The 22039-nt window shown below is 53.7% G+C and overlaps 1 protein-coding gene across 2 annotated transcripts in view; it reads right to left on the bottom strand.

Moving 5' to 3' along the window:
- Positions 1 to 934: 934 nt before the first annotated feature.
- The window catches only part of ACO2 (aconitase 2), a 52333-nt gene continuing 31228 nt past the window's right edge, over positions 935 to 22039 (bottom strand). For both annotated transcript variants that reach the window (XM_046646090.1, XM_046646089.1), the window contains exons 3-18: positions 19612 to 19870; positions 16018 to 16110; positions 12364 to 12522; positions 12003 to 12153; positions 10552 to 10656; positions 9523 to 9614; positions 8330 to 8435; positions 6932 to 7089; positions 6636 to 6709; positions 5970 to 6081; positions 4737 to 4859; positions 4311 to 4466; positions 3151 to 3342; positions 2541 to 2673; positions 1940 to 2061; positions 935 to 1470 (exon numbers count right to left, since the gene is read on the bottom strand). In XM_046646090.1, coding sequence (XP_046502046.1) covers positions 1333 to 1470; positions 1940 to 2061; positions 2541 to 2673; positions 3151 to 3342; positions 4311 to 4466; positions 4737 to 4859; positions 5970 to 6081; positions 6636 to 6709; positions 6932 to 7089; positions 8330 to 8435; positions 9523 to 9614; positions 10552 to 10656; positions 12003 to 12153; positions 12364 to 12522; positions 16018 to 16110; positions 19612 to 19870 — 2173 coding nt within the window. In that variant the 3' untranslated portion in view covers positions 935 to 1332. The remainder of the gene's footprint in view (positions 1471 to 1939; positions 2062 to 2540; positions 2674 to 3150; positions 3343 to 4310; positions 4467 to 4736; positions 4860 to 5969; positions 6082 to 6635; positions 6710 to 6931; positions 7090 to 8329; positions 8436 to 9522; positions 9615 to 10551; positions 10657 to 12002; positions 12154 to 12363; positions 12523 to 16017; positions 16111 to 19611; positions 19871 to 22039) is intronic.

Below are 22039 nucleotides of genomic sequence, written 5' to 3' on the forward strand. Positions count from 1 at the left end.
GCTGGCTGAGCTTGGTGGCTCCATAAAGTAACAGAGGAAGAGGCTGGCCTGGGGTAGCTGCCAGTTGCTGGTAAGAGTGACCTTTAAGGGACAGTCGCCTTCCTTCCCACCAGCGTGTGGAAGGTTGGGGGTGCTGGACTCGGCCAAGCCAGCTGCATCAGGAAAATGGAGGCAGTGGGCTTTGCTGGCCGGAGGTGAGGGCTGGTGACCAGCTGTGTCATCCCTCCTAGCAGTACAGCAGGAAGCCTGGGGCCAGCTGTCACTCTCAGAGCTTGGCTGTACCCTGTGGGTCAGCTCCTGGCACGAGGGCAGGCACCCCATTGTTGAGTCAGCAGAAAGGCTCTGCCAGCTTCCTCCTGCCCCTTCACACATTTCTGTGGGACCAGGGCATTTGTTTGCAGCACCCACCGGATGCCATGTTCTGTCAGGCAAGTCCTGTCCTGGGAAAGGGGAAGGGGCTTCTGTGGAGCCTGCCTCCAGTCCCGACCTTTTTCAGCTCACACAGGGCCCCAGAGCATGGAGGCCTGGGTAATGCCAGCAGATGTCACTACAGGACAGTGCCTGCCACCGCCTCATGCTGAGGGGCAGGGGATGGTGCACATCACAGAGCAGCTGTGACTTGGGACAGGGTGGCCTGTAAGGGGCTGTGCCCACCCTTAGGGTGTTTGGAGGGCTAACTCAATGCCCAGGAGGAGGCAGCAGCGGCTCCATCTTGGGCCCAGCCCCTCTGATCCACCGAATGCGGGGCGCTGGTGCGGAGGCTGCCCTGCAGGCAGGCGTGGCTTAGAACAGGAGCTGGGACAGAAAAGGAGTGGGAAGTCTGCTGGCTCACGTCTCCTTTGCTGCAGTGACAGGTCCACCGTGGTGTGGCTGTGAAGACCCACCCTGAACCCTGGAGTTGATAACAGCACAGATACCACCACACACACACAGGAACAGTCACTGAATTTGGATTCTTATTTTCCTTGCAAGAGCAAAAGGTTCTTTAAAATCCTTTAGCCACCAGTGAAATGATCAGGCAGGAGAAAAACTTTAGATGGGAGTCTTGTCATGAAAAATAAATACAGTTGCGTGGATTGGAGCTGCTCAAGATCTGAACCAAACTAAGAACAGGAAGGCAGGGGGCTGAAAATACTATAAGAAACCCCCCCAACCATGGGTCACTCATGGGCTGAGAGAGGGGAGGGCAGCTGGCCTGGCCACACCATCTTGGAGCAGGAAGCCATAAATGGATCAGTCGGATCCAGTTCTGATGACACGTGGAACTGCACTTGTAACACCAGCCCGGGTCCAAGGAGCAGGGCAGGCAGAGGTGGGTGGCAGAGCAGGATGTCACTGGTGCTGCAGCTCCTTCATTCTGTTCAGAGCACTGCCAGCACGGAACCACTCGATCTGGGTCTCGTTGAAGGTGTGGTTCAGGAGGATGGTCTCCTGGGTCCCGTTGGGGTGCTTGATGACGCATTTCAGAGGCTGTAACGGAAGAGATGGGTGTGGGCCAAGTGGCTCCTAGGAACACGGCCCTCTGTTCTGCTAGAGGATCAGAAAGGTGAGGCACTGCTCTGGGGCCTTGGGGACCAGTAAGGAAACCAAGTCCTAGGCCAGGTCTGGGCCTGGGTGGCCATTGTGAGACCTGGATGGCATCCAAGGGGGACTCCTGGGGGACAAGAGGGTCCCGCTGGGCATGGGCCATTGGCCTCTGAGTGCCAAGTCTGGGCTAACGAGCGTATTGTAGGAAGGCCTGAGCTGGCTCCACCTTCATCTCTGGGAGGCTTCCTGGAGAATTTAAGGGCTGTTCCAGCTGGAACAAAGGCTCATGGGCAGAGGTGCAGATGGGGCCAGGTATAGAATGTGGGGAAGCCAAGTGGCTGCTCTCTGTCCCCCTAGAGGGCCCCAGGGGAGCTGGGCTGACCAGCCCACCCTCCTTCCCTGGGCCCCTGACCTTGCCAGGGGCAAAGTCCTTCAGGCCCTGTATGGTCAGCTTGTCCACGGGGTGAATCTTGTTGTAGTCTGCTGGGTCAGCGAATGTAAGGGGCAGCAGGCCCTGCTTCTTCAGGTTGGTTTCTGGAAGGCAAAGGGTGCACTCAGTCCATAGGGGGCAGGGCCCCCAGCCCCCTTCTCTGTGCAGGGAATCTCACCAGCCCAGAGAATTTCCCTTTCTAAGTCCAGTTAGGGCTCTAGGAGAGACACCTCTAGTCCTGCCATCTGGGGACAAACCTGGGACGGTGACTACCAGGACCAGGTTGGCTGCACTCCCAGTGACATCGTGCCTTTCACTAGGGCCCTACACAAGTGTGCTTCAGTGCTTGTATCTCCGTAAGGCCTTCCTGATAGACGTTCACAGTCAGGAAACATCCTTTGACCAGGTTGTCAGGGTGCCCTGGATTTCAACTGCTTAGCTCTATAAGTTTGGAAGCAAGACCAGTGCTTGCCCAAGATGGGGAGCTATGGGCATTGGACTCAGTGCAAATCTGTAGGGGCAAAGGCGGGCGGCTGTGGGGCTGTGGTGTAAAACAGGCACCGGGCATGTGGTTCCAGCTCACCATGGATCCTGGCAAAGCTCTTGGTGATGATGGCCCGGCCCCCGAGGTGGCGAGGCTCCAGCGCCGCATGCTCCCGGCTTGAGCCCTCGCCGTAGTTCTCATCTCCGACCACCACCCACCGGATGCCATGTTTCTGTCCAGCAAGTGAGGAGTGAGGGTATGAGGAAGGAGGGCACTGGTCCCGCTTGCCCAGCCCCTGGGCTTCCTGAGGCTCACAGGTCAAGGGGCTAGAGAGGCCCCTCACCTGCTCCTCAAGGGGAAGTCAGAGGTGAAGCAGGCCCAAACCAGGCCCTGAGGCGACAGAGGTGATCAGACATGGGCCCTGCCCGTCTGCAGTGGGCATGGGGAGCTGTGACCCACCCTGTGCTCAGCATAGAGGCAGGCTGTGGGTGGAGGGCCACTGTGTGGGAAGAGAGCCCGGAGCAGTGGGTACACAGGGAGGGTGACAGACATGGGATTGCCTCCATGGCACTGGGACATCGTTCAACTGCAGAGCTGTTGGTGTGGGATTCTGGGTGGGGAGGACCCCTTCCCTGGACCACCCATCCTGCCCCACCTAGCCAGGAGGTGCCAGAAGACCCTACCCCCGCCCCCACCAACTCTGACCCACCTTGTAGTAGCGGGCAGTGTCAGGGACAGGACCAAACTCCTGGGTGACGGCATTGCGTACAGAGTTGGCTTTGCCGTTTTCGATGTTAATGGCACCAATGAGCAGGTTATTGGAGATATTGTCCAGGTGCCCACGGAACTTGAGCCAGGGTCCAGCAGCCGAGATGTGGTCCGTGGTACACTTCCCTTTGACCTTGGTTGGAGGAGGAGAGAGGGCAGAAGTCAGGGTGTGGTCACTGAGTGCTAGATGAAGGGAGAAGCCCTCTAGAGACAGGCAGCTGGCCCCAGTGGCTGGACCCAGAAAGGGTGATAAGAGAAGCAGGGCAGGCTTTGGGTATGTGGTCTGCAGTCCTGGTATCGCCACACTCGGGCCAAGAGGGCTCTGGCAAGGCCATCACCCACCCTCCAAGGCCTCGGCTGCTCAGTGAGATCTCCAGGACAGGCCACTGAGAGAGGGCAGAGGCTGGACAAGGAGGACAGACATGTCTGCTCGCTCACCCTTCAGGCCTAGGCCCCCAGATAAGAGCTGGGAGACCAGCTGCAGACCCATGTTAGACACAGAGAGGGGAGCCTGGGCCCCGGCTGGTGACTGATGGATTTCATCTTACCACAGGCGTTTATTACTGGCTGTGTCTCTGCCTGGAGACTCCTTGGCAAACAGCATAAATTCATGTCTGTCATGGGTCTGAGGCCTCTGGCCACATCACAAAGGCTCATGTCTGCTCAGCTCCCGAAGCCACACCCACTAACACCCAATTCGGGGAACAGAGAAATCAAAGGTTTCCAGAGCCTATGTGGTCAAGCTAGGGAGGTGCAGACCTGCTGAGCAGGGTCACACGTGTCCTTGTCTTCCTTGTGCTGCATTCACTGCCCACACCCACTGGAGGTGGCCCTCACCAGGTGCAGCCGGATGGCTGAGAGCCCCAGACACCAGCTGGCCAGATCCAGCTCTGCCCCGACATGGCAGTGGAGAAGGGGACACTGGGCTGCAAGTGCCCTTGCCCCTCTGCAGCCAAACTTCCCTTCCTGCCCCCCACCCTAATCTTGACCTTCTCCTTCACCAGGGCCCAGGGGAGGACACGTGGTCTCATGGCCCTTCCTGCTGATCAGGGAAGGGTACCCTGGCAGGATGGCGTTGTTCCCCTCTGGCCCCTCACTGACCTTGATGAGGATTTGCAGGTCCTCCAGATCTTTGCCATCCCACTTGTCAAAAGGCTCCAGGAGCTGCAGGCGCTGGCTGGTGGGGCTCACATCCACTCGCTGCCCACTGCTGTCCTTGGGCGGGTGCTGGTAGGTGTCCTGCCCAGGGTCAAACTCCTGCAGCAGGAACAGGAACAGGGACATTTGGGTGCTGAATCCTCAGTCCTCACGTGGATGGGCACACAGAAGGTAGGCTCGCCCCTGCTCCAAGCCTTTCCTCCATTCTCACTAACAGTGCCACCCCTGCCTGCCCAGGATGGGCAGGGCCGAGATCCTGGGATGCTGGGAAGGAAGTATCTAGGTTACACAGCAACTGGCAGTTGCCTGAGGCAGCCAGGCTGGCAGGCCCGCAGTGGCTAAGAGCGGAGGGTAGCAGTGTCTGCTCACCGCTCGGGGGAGCTCATCTGCATCCGGAGCCTCCAGCTTGAACTTCTTGCCATCCTTGCCGGTCAGGAAGTCAGTCTCTGGGTTGAACTTGAGGGTGCCAGCAATGGCCAGGGCTGTGACAATCTGAAATGGAGGAGGCCAGTTCATTGGTTAGTATCAAACATCACTTGAGCCAGCCCTGATGGCTAGTGGTTAAAGTTCAGCACGTTCCGCTTTGGTGGCCCAGGTTTGGTTCCTGGATACGGAACCATACCACTCATCTGTCAGTAGCCATGCTGTGGCAGTGGCTCACACAGAATAACTAGAAGGACCTACAACTAGAATATACAACTATGTCCTGGGGCTTTGGGAGGGGAAAAAAACACCACCACTCCTGTCCCCACAACCCAGCAGAAGCCTAGACCAAAAGTGAGAATGGGGCCCAGGGCATTTCCAGGTCGTTCACAGACACTTCTTCCCTCAGAGACTGGACTGCAGGAATGTCTCTGGGACCACGAGCAGCTGGGCCTGCAGAGGACTCATGAACCTCAAGAACAGTGGGAGCTCTACTACTCCCCACTGAGGCCTGGGCCTCTGTGCTCTCCTCAAGGTGTGCCACCCTGGACCTGGAGAGGCCCTGGCACAGAAAAGTGCTGGGACGAAAATGTTCCTGCACGGTTAGCACAACGAAAACATGGAAGGGGCCATCTCTTCACTCGGTTTTAGCAACACTTGAACACTCAACGTACAAAATCGAATCAAGACAGACCGGCCGGGTGCTGACCACTCTGAGGCTGAACTGCCGCTAAGTGCCTGAAGCGCTTGGTTCACTCAGTGTGCATTGTACTAACGAGGCCTCCTGCCTGGCCCAGAGACTGCCAGTGCTTTCCGTACTTGCTCACGTAATCCTGACAGGATCCTGGGGCTCAGAGAAGGAAAGTGACTTGGCCAAGTAGAGGCAGGGCTGGCATTTGTCCCAGGTAGTGATTCCAAGCTCTGTTTGTGGTCATAACTGTACTAAACAACACCTCAGACTCCCGGGATGAGAGGGGGCTAGACAGGGGGCACCACCAGAGCACGATGCTTGAGGCTGGCAAGGCCTGTGGCTCTTGGTTTCAATGCCAGCCCTCCCTTGGCAGCCCGACGAGGTCAGACACCCTTGCCCCAAGCTCCATCTCTCCCTGCCTCCCCTGACTAAGTAGGGGCACAGCCCCAGAGGCATCCGGGCTAGGGCCTGGCTGCGCAGAGTCTCACCTCTGGCGATGTGACAAAGGCATGGGTCTCAGGGTTCGCGTCGTTGCGGCCTGTGAAGTTCCTATTGTAGGAGGTGACGATCGTATTTTTCTCCCCCTTCTTGATGTCCTTCCTGCAGGTCAGAGGGGACAGGGTTAGGGATGCCTGGCTTTGTCACCTGGCCCATCCTGCCTAGCTCGTGACAGAGGAAGGAGAAATGGAAAGACCCTGAAACAGTGGCCTCCTCTCTGGGACTCACACATCAGAGCAGGAGGAAAGCTCAGGGATGGCTCACCGAGGTTTCCTTGAAACAACATGTGAGGCAGAGGCAGAGGCAGAGGCAGAGCCAGATCAAGGCCCGAGTTTCCTGTCCCTGGGCCACTGCCTCCTTTCAAATGGCTGCATCAGAGCCTTCAGCTGTGTCATTAGGACAAGGCCTCTTTGATTTCTTCCTGCCAGCCCAGGCTTCAGGCAGTGGCCACTCAGTGCCACTGTGGGGCTCTTCCTCTTTACTTCCAGCCCAACTTTCCAGTCCTGCCTGGAAAAGTCTATTAATGTGCAACAGCCCCTGATGCTAGAGGCTTTGGGTTGAGTCTCTTCTCTCTGCTCCAGTAACGTCTCCCCTCAACATCTGGGGCTCTGTACCCCAGGACACAGGGGCTGTTCTGTCAAAGATGCACCTCTCACCTGTCCCACTGGCCAATGCAGGGGCCACAGGCGTTGGCCAGGACGATGCCACCCACATCCCTCAGGATCTGTGCCTGCAGGGGAGAGAGGAGAGGACATTGTCACGGGCAGGCTAGTGGCTGATGGGCAAGGGTGGTTTGGCAGCCTGAGGGATAAAGAGCTGTACTGGAACCCTGGGGCAGCTGCTGGGACCTGCCCCAGCCCTGGCTGACAAGGCTGTGGCTTGTCCCACCCTGACGCCGCATTATTCAGTGGTTGGGTGGGGAAGTCAGGGGCAGGGGCATGTGGGCACTCACGTAGCCATCCCGCTCAATGGTGGCACGGATCTGCTCAGAGCCTGGTGTGATGGTGAACTGGGACTTGCACTTGAGTCCATGGGCCAGCGCTTGCTTGGCCACAGCTGCTGAGCGCCCCATGTCCTCATAGCTGGAGTTGGTGCAGCTGCCAATCAGACCTGGTGTATTGGGGGTGGCAGGGCCAGGGGTCAGGAGGAGAGAGTGACCAAAAGTTCCACCTGACCTCAAACTATCCAGACCTGATCAAAAGTTCCCCAACTAGGGGCTGTTCTTAACAGAGAAGAGTTGGAAGCAACCTAATTGTTCAAGAGCAAAGGACAGGCTACTCGTGACCCAGCCATTTAAGGGAAGATGATGTGGCCGTTGCACATGACACTGTTCATGTAGTAGTGGTATAAGCCCTTCTCACGATAACGTAATCTGCGTGTGTATGCACGTCAGAGGGCTCACACTAAAGTACTAACAGTGACCGCTGCTGGGTGAGATGCTTACAGGAGAGGCGAATTTTCTTCCTTTATGCTTTCCACTATTCTGTGACTTTTTTTATTGGTTTATAATGGGGGAAAAAAAGAGTTCTTTTTAAAAAGTCTATCATAGTTACTGAAAAAGTCAATAAAGACTAGATGACATCACACCATCTCTAGATATCAAGACAGTCTCTCAAATCAATCTATTTTCTAATTATTAAACTACCAAAGGTTTTTTATTTACTGCAGCTATAAGGGCAACACATTACACAGCACTTTGTGCCAGGTGCTCTGCAAAATTCTTTTCATGTATTAACTCGTCACTTCTCCCAACAACTTTAACGAGTAAGTACGATATCACCCCATTTTACAGATGGGGAACTGAGGCACAGAGAGGTGAAGTAACTTGCTTGTGGTCACCCAGCTATGAAGTGGCAGAGTCAAATTCAAACCCAGGCCACCTACTCCAGGGTCCACGCTCTTCACAGCCACCCTGTACTGTGATAACAGCAGGTGCCAGTGATACCGATGTGCCAACGTGACGGTATACGTCAAGCACGTAAAATGAAATCAGGCATCGTGGTTAGTACGATGAAATGTTTGTAAAACAGAAAAATACACACATCAATATGTCTGTCCACAGGAACACAGTATACCTCTCACAGAGCCCCCAGAGCTGGTTTCTGGTTGGAGATTCAGATTAAGGGTGTTTTAAAATTCTTGTTTACCAATATTCTCTATAATAAGCATATATTTCTTTTATACCAAGAAAAAGTAATTTTTTAAAAAGCCATAAAGAAAAACCAAACTATTTCAGAAAGGGCTTGGTACATTTCGGAAGTACCCATGGTAAGCAGGGCGATTGTCTAAAGCCCTGGGCAGACCCACTGGCCCTGAGGCCTGTTAAACTGGCAGGGTGGAAGGTGCTCACCCACTCGGATGTCCAGAGGCCATCCTTCCTTCTCTGCCACAGTGCCTACTTCTGCCACAGGGTGAGCCAGGTCGGGGGTGAAGGGCCCATTGATGTGTGGCTTCAGCTGAAGAAGAAAGACATGCGGAACAGAAAGAGAGAAGAGAGAACAAATCTTGGAGTGTGAATAGCCTGTTCTTCAGGGGCTGCCTGTCTCCTGCTCACCAAGACCTCACAGAGGGCCTGGGAAGCCAAGTACTGTTCTTATGGCTCAAACCTCACCCCAGGAAACAAGCGAGCAGTGGGCACTGCTATGCACCAGCTCCTGGGATCCCTCTAACCCTGCAAGGCGGGTATTATCTCCAGGCTGCAGGTGAAGGAGCTGACGTGCTTTTGCTCAAGGTCACACAGCTAGGAGACGGCAGAGGTATGGAATGAATCAAGGTTGTCAGCTTCCTAAGTCCATTATCTCCCATACTATGGTGCTTCTGGAATCTTCTGACAGGACGGAATTAAGACCAGATGCTTTCCATGTGATAATACTTAGCAGGAAATGTGAAGCACTTAGCAAAGTGCCTGGCACACAGTGAGCACTCAATAAATGTTAGCAATTGTTATTACATGAATTAGCTCATTCAGTTCCCACAATTGCCTTAGGTTTACACACGATGAAGTGAGGCCCACAGAGGTTGAGTAACTGGCCCAAGGTCACAAGGTTAAGCAGCAGAGTCAAGATCTGAACTCACGCAGATTGGCTTCAGGGCCTAAACCCTCAGCCACTCTGCTCTGCTGTTCTGCTCCTCCACCCCTTTCCTCTGGCCTTCCAGATCTGCTCTGCTCTACAGGTCTCAGGGTGCCAAACCCTGCTCAGGCTGGGAAGATCAGGCCTCATTCTCTGAACTCTGACAGTAAGGCAGAAACCTTGGCTTCTGCTAAAGATGAGGTGGGGGCAAACAAAATGAGTTTTAGAATCACCAGCCATAGCCACCTCTGTTCTCCCCTTGGCCATATATCCCTCCTGCCACTCCTCCCACCCCACTGCAGCCTGATTCAGGCAGCAGCTTGCAGGGGCACTGGAGAACCAAAGGCCCAAGAGCCCTGCTGGTATGCAGGCAGGGACCCGCCCTGGCCCTCCCCAGGGCCCACCAGAAGCCTCCAGACAGGGCCTGAATTCCCTCCCTCAGAAACTCCTTGGACTCAATTCCGTTGCTCACCTCGCTGAGGTTAATTTCAATCAGTTGGTCATAATGGCAGCCAGGGTCAGGTACCAAGTGATCCTTGAATTCATCAGCTAAGTGGGCAATGTCTGAAATCAATGAGGAAGGGAGACTGAAGCACGTGAAACACAAATTGCTCATGAGACTTCACCATCCATCCATCTGAGCCACAGGGACCTGGCAACTGCCAAACACTGGGCCCTGGGCCCTGACTGGGCAAACAAAGGAATACAACAAACAGCACAGGACACTGTCCTGCCCTCGAGGGGCTTGCAATCTAGCAAGGGAACCATCAGTGAGTCAGAAGTTACAATATGACACGACAGAGACAACAAGAACACAGGGACACAGTGTCTGAGGTTCGGAGTCCGGGAAGGCTTTCTGCAGATGAGACGTGCTGAGTTTTGAAGGGGGAGAAGTTATGTGATAATGAAAGGGAGAAAAGGGCCTTCCAGGTAGCACTCCATGTGCTTAGAGCTTGGAAACAAACTGACCAACTCTCCCCACGGCGCCCTGGCCTCTGGCTCCACCAATCACTCTCCCTCCCCTCCCCTCAGAGGCTCCAAGCATCCCTCCCGCAGGCCCCATTTCCACTCCAGCTTCAAAAAATCCAAGTTAGAAAGGCAGGGAAGTTGTAGGGGGAGGCTGGGAAAGTGGTTCTTGTTCCAAATGTTTTTCCTCCTCCCCATGCTGGGGCGGAATTATAAACAGAAGCAGGTCCATGTCATTTCCAGAGCTTCCTGTAGGGGGCCCCAGGGACCAAGCCATGAAGAACCAGTATTCTGCCACCCTTTCAGGTGAAACTAAACCCCAATCCTGAGGCACGGATATCTCAAACTTAGATGCCAGGCCCTTCGAGAAGCTGCTGAGAGCTACAGACACCATACTCAGAAAAACTGGCACACACATAACTTTTCATACACTTTTAGGGGCCTCTCAGAGCCTCTGGAGCCAGTCGAGACAGCAGGTTGAGGACCCTGCCCTAAAGGGAAAGGTATCGCTTACAGCTGTTCTGTGCCAGCTCACCTGCCCGGCCTGTCTTGTCCAGGTATTTCTTCATCCTGTGGTTGTAAGGAAACACTGAAGTGGTGGCCCCGATTTCTGCGCCCATGTTGCAGATTGTCGCCATGCCTGCAGAGAAAGAGCCCGGGGGGCTGGCTGAGTGTGCGTCCCACCACCTGCTGGTGTGCATACACATCTTCACACCAGGGAGCTGGCATCATTTCTTTCCTTGCTCACATGGCCATCTCGTGGCCCAGCATTAAAACAAGGGCCAGTGAAGAGAGGCCACGGGGGCCAGAGCTGTGTCCTGGCTCTCAGAGTGGCGGCTAGGTGGAGTGAAGAGAACACAAGATTCAGCCCCTACAAGCAGAGTTCTAGTTCTGGGCCTGGCTGTCCTGCTCAGCAGACTAGAGGGCCACCATGTACTAAGGGCTGAGCTGGTCAGACTGCCCCATTGTTACTGTCTCCATTCTGCAGGTGAGGGAACTGGCTCAGAGAGGTGCAAGGTCATGCCATAAAGCAAATGCAAGTGCCGGCATTCAGGTCTCGGTCCATATGCCTGGTGTCAGGCCTGCCCTCTTTCAGCCACACCATGGTGCTATGTGGAAATGTTTCCGGATCTCAGGTTTTCCAGCAATAAGACTGGAATGATGTCTACTGTCTGGACCACAGAGACTCATACAGAACTGATGACGCTTACGGATGTCTTGACTGCTATCGGGACACCAGCCTCATGGGGTTGCTGGGACATGGGTCTGGACATGTTATCAACTTCCTAACTGAGCTGTCCAATGGTAGTAAGGGCTACCTGTAAGAGTGAGCCCCCGTCATTGGCGGGGTACAGGGCCAGCTAAACAGTAGCTCTGTTGAACTGCTGTGGAGCTGAGGCAGGCACTGGGGGAAGTCTGGACTGGATCATCTCTGGGGCTTGTTCCAAGTCTCCCTAGATTTCTGAGGGCCCAGGCACTGAGGCCAGATCACCAGGGGTGATGAGTAGGAAGGGGCTGGCTCCTACCTGGTCTTGGAGGCTGACAGGTAATAATCTCTAATCCAAGGGAAGTGAGTGAGGCTCCAACACCAGCCAAGGGAAGAGGTCAGAATGAGGCTGCTTTGTGAATGAAGTCCTGATTCTGACTCCCCATTCCCACACTTGAATCTGTCCTTTCTGAGATTCTTCTTCTGGAACACCCAAGATGACCCAGTGCCAGAGCCCAGCAGCAGAAGTTGGCTTGACCCTTAACTCTGTATCGCCACAGGCAAGTTACCTGCCCTCCTTGAGGGGCCTCAATCTCCTCCTCCGTCTAATCAGGGACCTGGACTAGACAATCTCCCCTCTACCTCTAAGTGTCCATCCCATGTCCAAAGTGACTGGGCGGATTCTTAGGGGAAGGCCATTCACTGCTTCTACGGCTCAACAACAGGCCCCCTAGGCCCAGCACAGGCTGAGGGCCACGTCACGAGGCTGCCTTCCTCACCAGTGCAGGAGATGGAGTCTACGCCAGGCCCGTGGTACTCCACGATAGCGCCTGTGCCACCTTTCACCGTGAGGATGCCCGCCACCTTTAGGATCACGTCTTTGGGTGAGGTCCAGCCGGAGAGGGAGCCCGTCAGCTTCACACCAATCACCTGAACAGGTGGGGCAAGAGAGCAATTACAGCCCTGTGTGCCACGTGCCAGTTGCACCCAGGAACCTACCTGCCGGAATTCCTGTTTCTGCTCATCCACCCTGCCTCCTTCCCAGAGAGATGTGAGCCTGACCTATTCCACATCTCCCATTCATCCCCACCAACCGCCCCTCGGTAGCCACCCCGAAATAAGCCCCTCCCTATGCCTCACCTTAGGGCACTTCAGCTCCCAGGGGATCCCAGCCATGACGTCCACTGCATCAGCACCCCCTACTCCAATGCAGATGCCCCCCAGGCCACCGCCATTGGGGGTGTGGGAATCAGTGCCAATCAGAAGAACCCCAGGGTATGCATAGTTTTCCAGAATGATCTGAAAAAGAATCCAAGATCTTAAGCTTAAAAGCCCTCAACAGAGAATGGAGGGAAGGCTCAAAAGGGGCCTGCAAAACTGTCCCCTGCTGACACTTGGCCGTTGGGCCATTCCTAGGCACCCTCCAGGATGGGACCTCTTCAGTGTGGCCTGGAAGAGCCAGAGACTTGGGAGACAGCGGCCTGGGCTGATGAACAACTCTGACAGCTCCTGACTATATGACTTGGGCTTGTAAATGCCTCCCCAAACCTCAGTTTCCTCATCTCTTAGCACAGTAATAAGAACGCCTGCACCATCTTGACCCCAGGATTGTGGTGAGAACCAGATGAACTGAGACACAAGAACGTGTCCTGTGAAGGCCTGGGAACAAGCATAACCACTGAAAGGCGCTCCTGACAACACTCTGCCTCGAGCGCTGGATGTGTGGAGTGTGCCTATCTGGCTCCTTATCAGGGCAGAAAATTTTTTCATGAACTGGCTGCAGTCTTCACAGGAAGCACTGAGGACCCAACAGGGGGACAGGCCCCGAGCTTTTCCACTGCTGACCTGAAGAGAAGTAGAGACGATTCACCCCAACCCCAGCAGCCTGGAGACGGCTCTGGGAACTGAAGTGACTTGCTTAAGGAAGATGATCACCTGCCTCATCATCCTTCCTATCTCATGGTGTTCCCTTCAGAGGCACCCAAATGTGCTGGCAGCGAGCATTTCCTCCAAAACATTTGATGGAGCTACAGGGTCACTGACCCCAGTGTGGACACTCTGGGGGCTGTAGGATACTGCTGGGAAAGCCCCAGCCAGGAGTCCCATGCCCTGGGTCTGAGTTCTGGCCCCACCTCTTCCTAGTAGTTGTGGCCCTTAGGCAAGTCACTTCACCTCTCCAGGCCTCAGTTTCCTCATCTATAAAAAGTAGCCAACCTCAGCTCATCAGATCACTGTGATGACTCAGTGGGATCATGTACATTAAGCTGTAGTAGTGCCTGGGAGATGCGTTATTTTTATTTATTATTTTGCACTAAGAACCTTCATCTGAGATTCTGTTGCTCATCTGTCAGATGGAATTATGTCCCCAACACACACATGTGGATGTTGGGAAGGACAATGAGATGAGAGATATGAAAGGTTCTATGAACTCTCAGGACTGACTGAATGGTGGGCAGGCTCCCTAGAACGTTACAGAAACTCCAGGGCCTCTGCTTCGGGCTAGGCATCTGCTCAGCAGACTCAGCAAGGTGCATAGGGTCTCGCCTCGGGGGAATGCACAAAGTTAGCAGACCTAGCTCCTTCCCCAGGAAGGTGGCAGCTAGCTAGGAGAACAGGCCAACCTAGAGGAAATCCCTAACAAAAAACAACTGTGGGAGAGAACACTGTTTAACTTGTTTCATTTCTCCAACCCTCCTGCCTCAGCTGTGTATGAAGATTTAAAACTAGTTAATCTCTAAAGCTCCTCAAGGTTGTAAAAAGTCTGATTTATGAAGACCAGACACACAGAATTCGGTGTGATCTCATGGCGTAGACCCAGAGCGTGGTCGACATCCAGAGGGGAGAGGTTACTGCAGACCCGAGGACTGCAGAAAGAGTCACGATAAGGCTGGTTGTGACAGTGACCTCAGCAGTATATGCATATGGCTGAGTAGAAAGGCGTGATGAAGGAGAAGGTATTTTAGGCCAGACCAACATCTAGAACATAAAATTGGAAATTCAGTCATCCATCCACACAACACACATGTACACTGAAGACCTATTCTGTACTGACCTGGCCCGGGGCCCAGTGCCAGAGGGAAATCAAGGAGCCCCCATTGCTGTCCCTATAGAGCACATGGTGCAGTGGGGAAAGCACCTGGAACACACTGGGGTCATAATGTGGAGGGTCCCACAGGATCACATGAGAGTGTCCCAGTGCTGGGCACAGGGAGGGCTGGGGGCTTCACAGACATAACCGGCAAGCGGATACGTGGAGGAGGGAGGATCCGCCAGGTGTTCGAGGCAGAGGGAAAGGGTTTAAGACTTGGTTTGGACATGGTGGATCAAAGCTGCTGATGGCACGGCACTGGGCGAGAAAGTAAGGCTGCACAGGGACCACGTGATTCTCAGGAATTTTCTTTTTAAAGGAACAAATACATCAGGCTGTAAGCTTAGTTGGTGGCCACTGGCAGATGTGAGCTGCCATCACTCACAGCCCCAAATTTTGGCCCAGGAGCTGCCAAAAAGACCTGGGCATTTGTACTGAGATGGAATAGGGGGGCTGAATGTATTGGGGGATGAATTGGATTGGGGTGTCCTTCAGAGAAAAGGCCACGGCTGGGTCCACCTGACTCCCTGGCCCTGTGGCTGAGAGAGGTTTTCTGGCCCCTGCAGACTCAGGTGTCTGCCTCTGCCAGGCAGCCCCTTGCCGGCGAGAGCGCTGGTTTGAAAGGGCAGAGAGTAGTGACCCGTAGGCTCTGGTTTCAAAGCAGGGCAGTGCTGGGAGCCCAGGCAGGTCAGATTACAGCCTGACTCAGCTCATCTTGAAGAAGGCCTGGGATGGAGGTGGGGAGAAGGGTCACCTTTGAAAGGTGCAAAGAGGCAGGTTTCACATTCAGGATGGGTGGCAAATGGACACACAAACCAGTGCACACCCCACAAAGCAGGTCAGGGGTCCTCAGCACTCATCTATGATGAGAACTAAGCACCCATCTCCCCAGAAAGATGCACACATACTTGTACTTAGAGAGACAAAACTGCCCACTAGGAGAAAATCCATGCTTGGGAGACCCCAGAAGAACTCCTGGCTGACACAGCCACATGACCCATGGTACCTCCATCCTAGAGAATACCGTGAAGGCGCCACAAAGACTCAGAGGAGCACTCTGTGCACTGAGGGGAGAAAGGCCAGTGTGATGGGGACCATAAGGCAGCCCGGTGGTGTGGGGCACTGGCTCCGGGGCCAGACTGCCTGGATGAAAATCCTGGTTTCACAACTGGCCAGCTGGGTGTCTCTGAGCAAGCAGATTAACTTCTCTGTGCCTCAACTTCCTCATCTGTAAGATGTGGATTAAAAAACTACCTCCTGGGTGGTGGTGAGCACTGTGTAAGTTAATATATGTAGAATGCTACATCTAGTGCCTGACACACAGGATGTGCTCATCGAAAGTTAGCTATCCAAGCAACAAAGTGTAACGCTTGTGGAAAAAAGGGAAACAAAAAATAATACCACAATGCTTTAAAGAAGGTGTAGCAAAAGCCCCGTGAAACTTAGAATATTGGTTGCCAAGGGAGTCAGAAGGGACTATTTTAATTTCTTACACGGAGAGTGAAAATGTATAACTTGACATCATGAAAGTTAATTTAAAAATGAAGGAGGAGGAGCCTAAGCGTTGACCAAGATGTCATCTAATTCGCCCCCTGCCCTCCTGAGCCTCGAGCCCCCTGTTCCCACAGGCCTGGAGGGGTTCTCTGGTTCCCGAGGGGCAGCCTGCCCGTTTCCCCACCCGAAAGGCAGGCCAAGCCCTGCTTTACCTGGTGAATGATTCCAGAGCCAGGCCTCCAGAAGCCCACGCCATACTTGGCCCCTGCAGTTGCCAGGAAATTATACACTTCCTGGTTTATGTCCTATTGAGACAAATGAATAACCAGAGTGTTAGCAACACAGTTTGAATCCGAGACAACCCTTGCTCGTGGCCTCCTCCCTCGCCCCACCTCCCCTATGACCTTGAAATGCTGGCACTGTGAAGACAGGCCCTCTCCTGGAGACCTTCTACAAAGCAATCCAAAAGGGCCTGGATGTCGGCCCACAGCCTCAGGCGGCAGGCTCGGGATAAAAACATGGGAGCAGAGCAGAGACAGGTTCTGTGACACCTGGCCAGAGAGTGGGTGCAGAACAAGTCCCCTCTCCGCCCTGGGTCTTAGTTTCCTTATTTGTAGAAGGAACTGGGCTACAACATCTCCAAGGGCTCCTCTGGCACTCAAGTCCTCAGCCAAGGCCAGCACTGAGGGACACGTCACCACAGGACTGTCTAACTGGGACACGATGTTGGGGAGGGGACTGTCAAAGGGTAGCAGTGGGATGGAGTGGATATCCTGGTCCCTCTGTGGCTCATGTGGGGTGTTCCTTCTCCATCTGAGCCTCGGATGCCTCATCTGGTACTGTCAGTAATCCCGGCTGACATTTATTGAATGCCCACTAAGGAAATGGCTTCACACTAAACAACCTCACAACCCATCGCATGAGGGAGGGGTAATGTCATTAAACCCATTTTACAGTTGCAAAAACAGAGGTTCAGAGATGAAATAACTTGCTGGAGGTTCCAGAGTTAAACAGAGGAGCCAGGGTTTGAAACCAGGCCATCCAACCACAGAGCCTGAGAGCTACATTCTATTATAAAATAGAGCTACCTCCCTTATTGGGAGGAGGACATGAGGCTCCATCTCAGAACACTTAGAGACTATCAAATGGACCGTGTTCTAAAACACAGGTTTCAACACAGCAAAACACTGGGATGGGCTGCATCCATTCTGCCTGTAATTTGAAGACGGCTTCCTCACGGGGTGGGAATGCTTCCCAGCACACTGATGTGAGGCCAGGGTTTATCTGGAAGCCATGGCATGTCCCTGGACAGGTGAGACCCCAGTGACAAGAGGGATAAGACCAGAGAGGACTACACAGTCTCAAAGGAGGAACTAGGAAATGAGACCTGCATGCCTCTGGGCGCAGGAGAGCCATGCTCCAGGGTGGAGAGGGCACTCCCTGTCAGCTTCCTGGGCCCTCAATAAAACACCCTCAAGAGCAGCTCTGCCTGCCCATGGGTCCTGTCCCCATGCCAGCGGTGGCAGCAGCAGCTCCCCATGCCAGCAGCATCTCTGACTGCCCGTGGGCCCTGTCCCCATGCAGCAGCCTGACTGCCCATGGGTCCTGTCCCCATGCTATTCTATTCTCTAAATAAAAGAGCACTACTGCCAGATAAAAAAAAAAAATAAATAAAATAAAATAAAATAAAACACCCTCAAAACCACTCAAGCCTCTTCATTTAAACTCCAGACCCATCATGCATCCTTCTGGGGGTCCATTAGGTTCCCCCAGATGAAAGGAAGGCAGACAAAGAACTTGGGTCCCCAGACCAGTCTCTTTCTGATGAAAAACTAATATATAAGCTTTTTCATTTACAAATCAATCACTTACGAAATTGGTACTGAGGGGAGGAGGCAGGTGGCTGTGTGTCTGGGTGCACGTGCACATGTGTCTGTGCAAGTGGAGGAGAGGCTGTGGGGTGGCCCCAGAGTGTTGCAGCAGAGTCTCGGCCTGAACTCAGCCGAGATCCCTTTTTAGCTGTCTGTGTGACCCTGGACAGGTCACCTACCTCTCTGGGCAACAATCAGAGGGACCTTTTACAAATACACATAAATCTGACCTTATCCCTCCGCTGCTTAAACCCTTCAATGACTCTTAAGATAGTGCCCATGGCCCTCAAGGCCCTGCCTGCGCCTACCCCTGCCCACTTCATACCACCCTCTCTCCCACCACAGAGCTCCAGCCCCATGGGCCCCCTTTCAATTCCACAAATGCATCACATTTCTTCCTGCTTTGGGGCCTTTACATACACTGTTCTGTCTAGAATGTTCTTCCAGTTAACATCAACTTATCTACTCAGGTCTCAGCTTACCTGTCACATCCTCAAAGAGGCTGTCCCTTTCCCCCGCACAGTCTAAATCAGACACCTTTCTTATACTCTCACAGAGACCTGTGCTTTCCCTTCATAACACATACACTAACTGGCCATTACCTACGTGTGTGACTGTCTCCCTACTAGACTCTAAGATCCATGAAGGCAGAGCCCTGTCTGTCGTGTTCACGCTGAATCCCCAGCATCTAGCACAGGGTCTGGCATATAATGTTCAGTAAACATTTGTTAAATAAATGAGGGAATGAGCTCTGAAATCCTATGATTCTGTGAATCTTGTCTCCAGAAGGTAGATTCTGAATCCACAAAGTAAGGGGAGGCCAGCGCCTGAGGTGGTGGCCCTGCTGTGGGCAGTCATCCCGAGGGCTGAAGAGGACCCAGTTCCTGGCCAGGCCCAGTCCCCAGCACTGTGGGAGCCCCTGTGATGTTACCACCACCACTGCTGCTAACATGGAAACGGCCAGCCAGCAGGCTGGGTTCTTTCAGCTGTGTGGAGAAAGAGCCGCTGTGCAACCAGGACACAAACCGGCAGGTCAGGGTGAGAAGAAAGGGCTTGAATGGGAAAGCTGCCCTGAGCATTTCCCATGGGTCTGAGAGGCTCTCTGAGCTGTGCTGACCCTGGGAGCCAGAGCACTTTCAATTGCATGCCCCGCTCTGTGCCAAGCCGGGCCGCAGCCCTGCCAGCATTCAGCTCCTGCCAATGGCCCCCCCAAGACGGGCACCTTCCTCCATTGCAGGGGGTGGAGAGGGTGGAGGCCCAGAGCTGGGAGAGACCTGCTCTTGCCAAGAGTAGGCACATACAAAGGTACTGCAAGCAAAGCCTGGGGGAAGGAAGAGGGATTTGGTTTCATAAGGGTTAGGGAAATTCAAGGGAAAAACCCTTCTACCTCGTTAAGCCAAACTCACAGAAGAAGAAAGTCCCCAAAGGAGGCCAGTCAGCACTCGAGTGGGAGCAGGGATCGGGTCTGGCGCCAACCATGTGGCTATGGGACTTGACTGCACGGTGTCTTGGCCGCCTCACGTTTACAAAGAGCAACACCATCTGCCTCCCTCACTGACAGGGTCCTCGGGGCCAGATGAGAGCATGGGCGATGCTGGCAGAAAGGGAAATTTAAACTACCCTCTCAGAGCAACTGGCAATACGTATCAGAACCTGACGTCTGCATCATTTTTCTAATATGACAGAAAAAGGACCAGAAAAACATACCTTTAGTGTGGTATGATTGAGGAGGATTTTTGTTTTCTTTAGGCTTTCTCAGTATTTTCTAACATCTTCACAATGAGCAAACAGTATTTTTAGAATTAGAAAAGACTAAGAACAAATAAAAAAAAAAGACTAAACCAAAGAGCCCATTAGAATTAGGAGACGATGCCCTAGTCTAAGGGCTTTGCCTGACATCCCATGTCACACCCACTGTCCCCATCTTTCGCTCACCTTGGCCCGGCGCAAGTCTTTCTCACCCCCGAGCTGGGCCTCGATCAGATGGTCACAGTGGATGGTGGATGGCACGGCCACCTTGGGCAGTCCGCTGCTGATGAACTGCAGCATGGCCATCTGGGCCGTGGCATCCTGCATGGCCACGCGGTCGGGCCGCAGCCGCAGGTACGTCTTGCCCCGCTCGATCTCCTGGTTCGTTGGGTCATCCAGGTGTCCATACACAATCTTCTCCGAGAGGGTCAGAGGCCGGTTCAACCTAGAGGGAGTAGGGAGGGGCTGCCTGGTACTGGCTGCACAATCTCCTGCCCACCCACAGCCATTCCCTCTGTGCATGTGGCCACCCTGACAGTGGCAGGCAGGGGGAACCCTGCACTCCAAGGGGTGGGGAGAATCGGTCCTGCTTGCTGAGGTACCTCCAGCACACGGTACAACACCCGGCACTCACTAGGTGCTCCAAAATTACTCGATGAATTAGTGAATGACAACCTCACAAGAGATGGCAGGGTTGTTTTTTAAAGGATATTTGCCTTTTCAGCATATTAATTGCTATTATCTGATGAGCATCAATTACATGTATATCTCACCATTTAATCCTCTTGTACCCTTGACATTTAATAAAATAACCAAGAGGGACAATGGAGGCCCAGCAGAGTGGTGCCAATAGCTTAAGTTCACAGCCAGTCTTGCCTTGGATTCTCTCCTTCTTTCCGTCCACGGCCACCTCCCCTGGGCCGTCCGCTCCACTAAGACACAGAGGATCCACAGCAGCATCCCCCACCCAATCTGCCTGCCCTCCACCCACAACCCTCACATCAGTGCCGGAGGCCTGCTACCCTATTATGCTAAAGCCTTTCCTATTAGCCCCACTTGCTCTCACCCCATTAAAACAGGCACGGCAGTCAGCTCTCAGGAAGAGAAATGCAGTCACCGTCTCCAGCCTCTCACTGGTCCCTCTCTTCCTAGACCCCATTTCCCTGTAGGTCCCACCCCTCCCTTCCTTGTCAGGGCCAAACTGGCAGTCCTGGCTTGACCCTTGGGGAGGTGCAGTCCCTGCCAGGCCTCAACTGCCTTCTCCGCACCAGCCTCCCCCATGAAGACTGAGCTCGAGGCAGGTCAACCCTCAACTGCACACCTCAAGGCTCCCTGATGATTCGCGGCTGTTGCCCACCCAACCTGACTGCCCACACAGCAGAGCAGCCACCCCTCTGCCTGCCACAGCAGACCTGGCTGGACCTCATACTCTGCCTCTTGCAGACCGTTCGCAAAGCTTAGGCCAAACCTGAGACCCCCTGTGAAGGGGCAGAGTTCCACCCACATCCAACAAGCCAAGAGAAAAAAAAAGGTATCAGACTAGGAGTCAGAGGCTCTGGGTTTAGACCTGACCCTATTACTAAACCCACTGTGTAACCAGATGAGCCAGTGCCCTTCTCAGGAAGCTCACCAACCCATCTCCAAAGCCCAGGGCTTGCAGGGAACGACAGAACGGCTAGCACTTATACAGCACTCACTTGAACAGCTTTACTGAGGTATAAATGGTGTGCAAGAAACTGCACATAAAATAAACAATTTGCTAAGTTTTCACATACGTATACACCTGTGAAATCACCACCACAATCAAGATAATCAACACACGCATCACCCCCAAAAGTTTCCTTGTGCCCCTTTGTCATCTTTCCCTCCCGCCCCCATCCCCAAGCAAGCACTGATCTGCTCCCTGTCCCGATGCATTAGTCTTCTCACAGCACTGACCTTGAGCTCAGCGCTGCTCTGAGCACTTGCATATATCACTCATTTTACCCTCACAACGCAGACGAGGAAACTGCAGCATGGTGGGTGAAGGAACTTGCCTCAGGTCATAAGCCAGCGAGTGGCAGAGCTAGAAGGCAAGGAGCTAAGCAGCATGGCTCCCTGCCCGTGCTCTTTACGTGGCCCTATGCTTTCTCTCAATAACACCTGGAAACTTAGAACTGGGCCCAGCCCGTGGTAAGTGTTCAGTTATCATTATTGTCACTGCTATTACCACCATGACTCTGCTGGGAGAGCAGAGAAACTTCCTCTCTTGCCTGGGTTCCAGCCCCTCACTCCCAAGTCTACCTAACCCCTTGAGAGTGCGAGTTCCCTACGGCACCAGCTCTGCGGGCAACAGCAGAGCAACTGGCATTCTGAAAATCGCCACAGTTCTTCTGTCATGAGAACCTTGAATAAAAATAGCCCTGGCCTGAGGTACAGCCTGCCCCCTTTTGTGGCAGCATCTCCAGGCTGGCGGACGGGGAATGACTCACTGCGCAGAGCACAGCCCCTCTTTCTGCGCCCCAGGGGAAGAGAAAAAATAGCACATGGGCTTTAAAACCAAAGACCTTGACAGCAAATGCCCGAAGTTGTAGAAAAAAGGAAAAAGCCTGACAATGACAAAAACCTAAGGACG

Source organism: Equus quagga, chromosome 19 (genome assembly GCF_021613505.1).
Source record: "Equus quagga isolate Etosha38 chromosome 19, UCLA_HA_Equagga_1.0, whole genome shotgun sequence".
NCBI classification, from domain to species: Eukaryota; Metazoa; Chordata; class Mammalia; order Perissodactyla; family Equidae; genus Equus; species Equus quagga.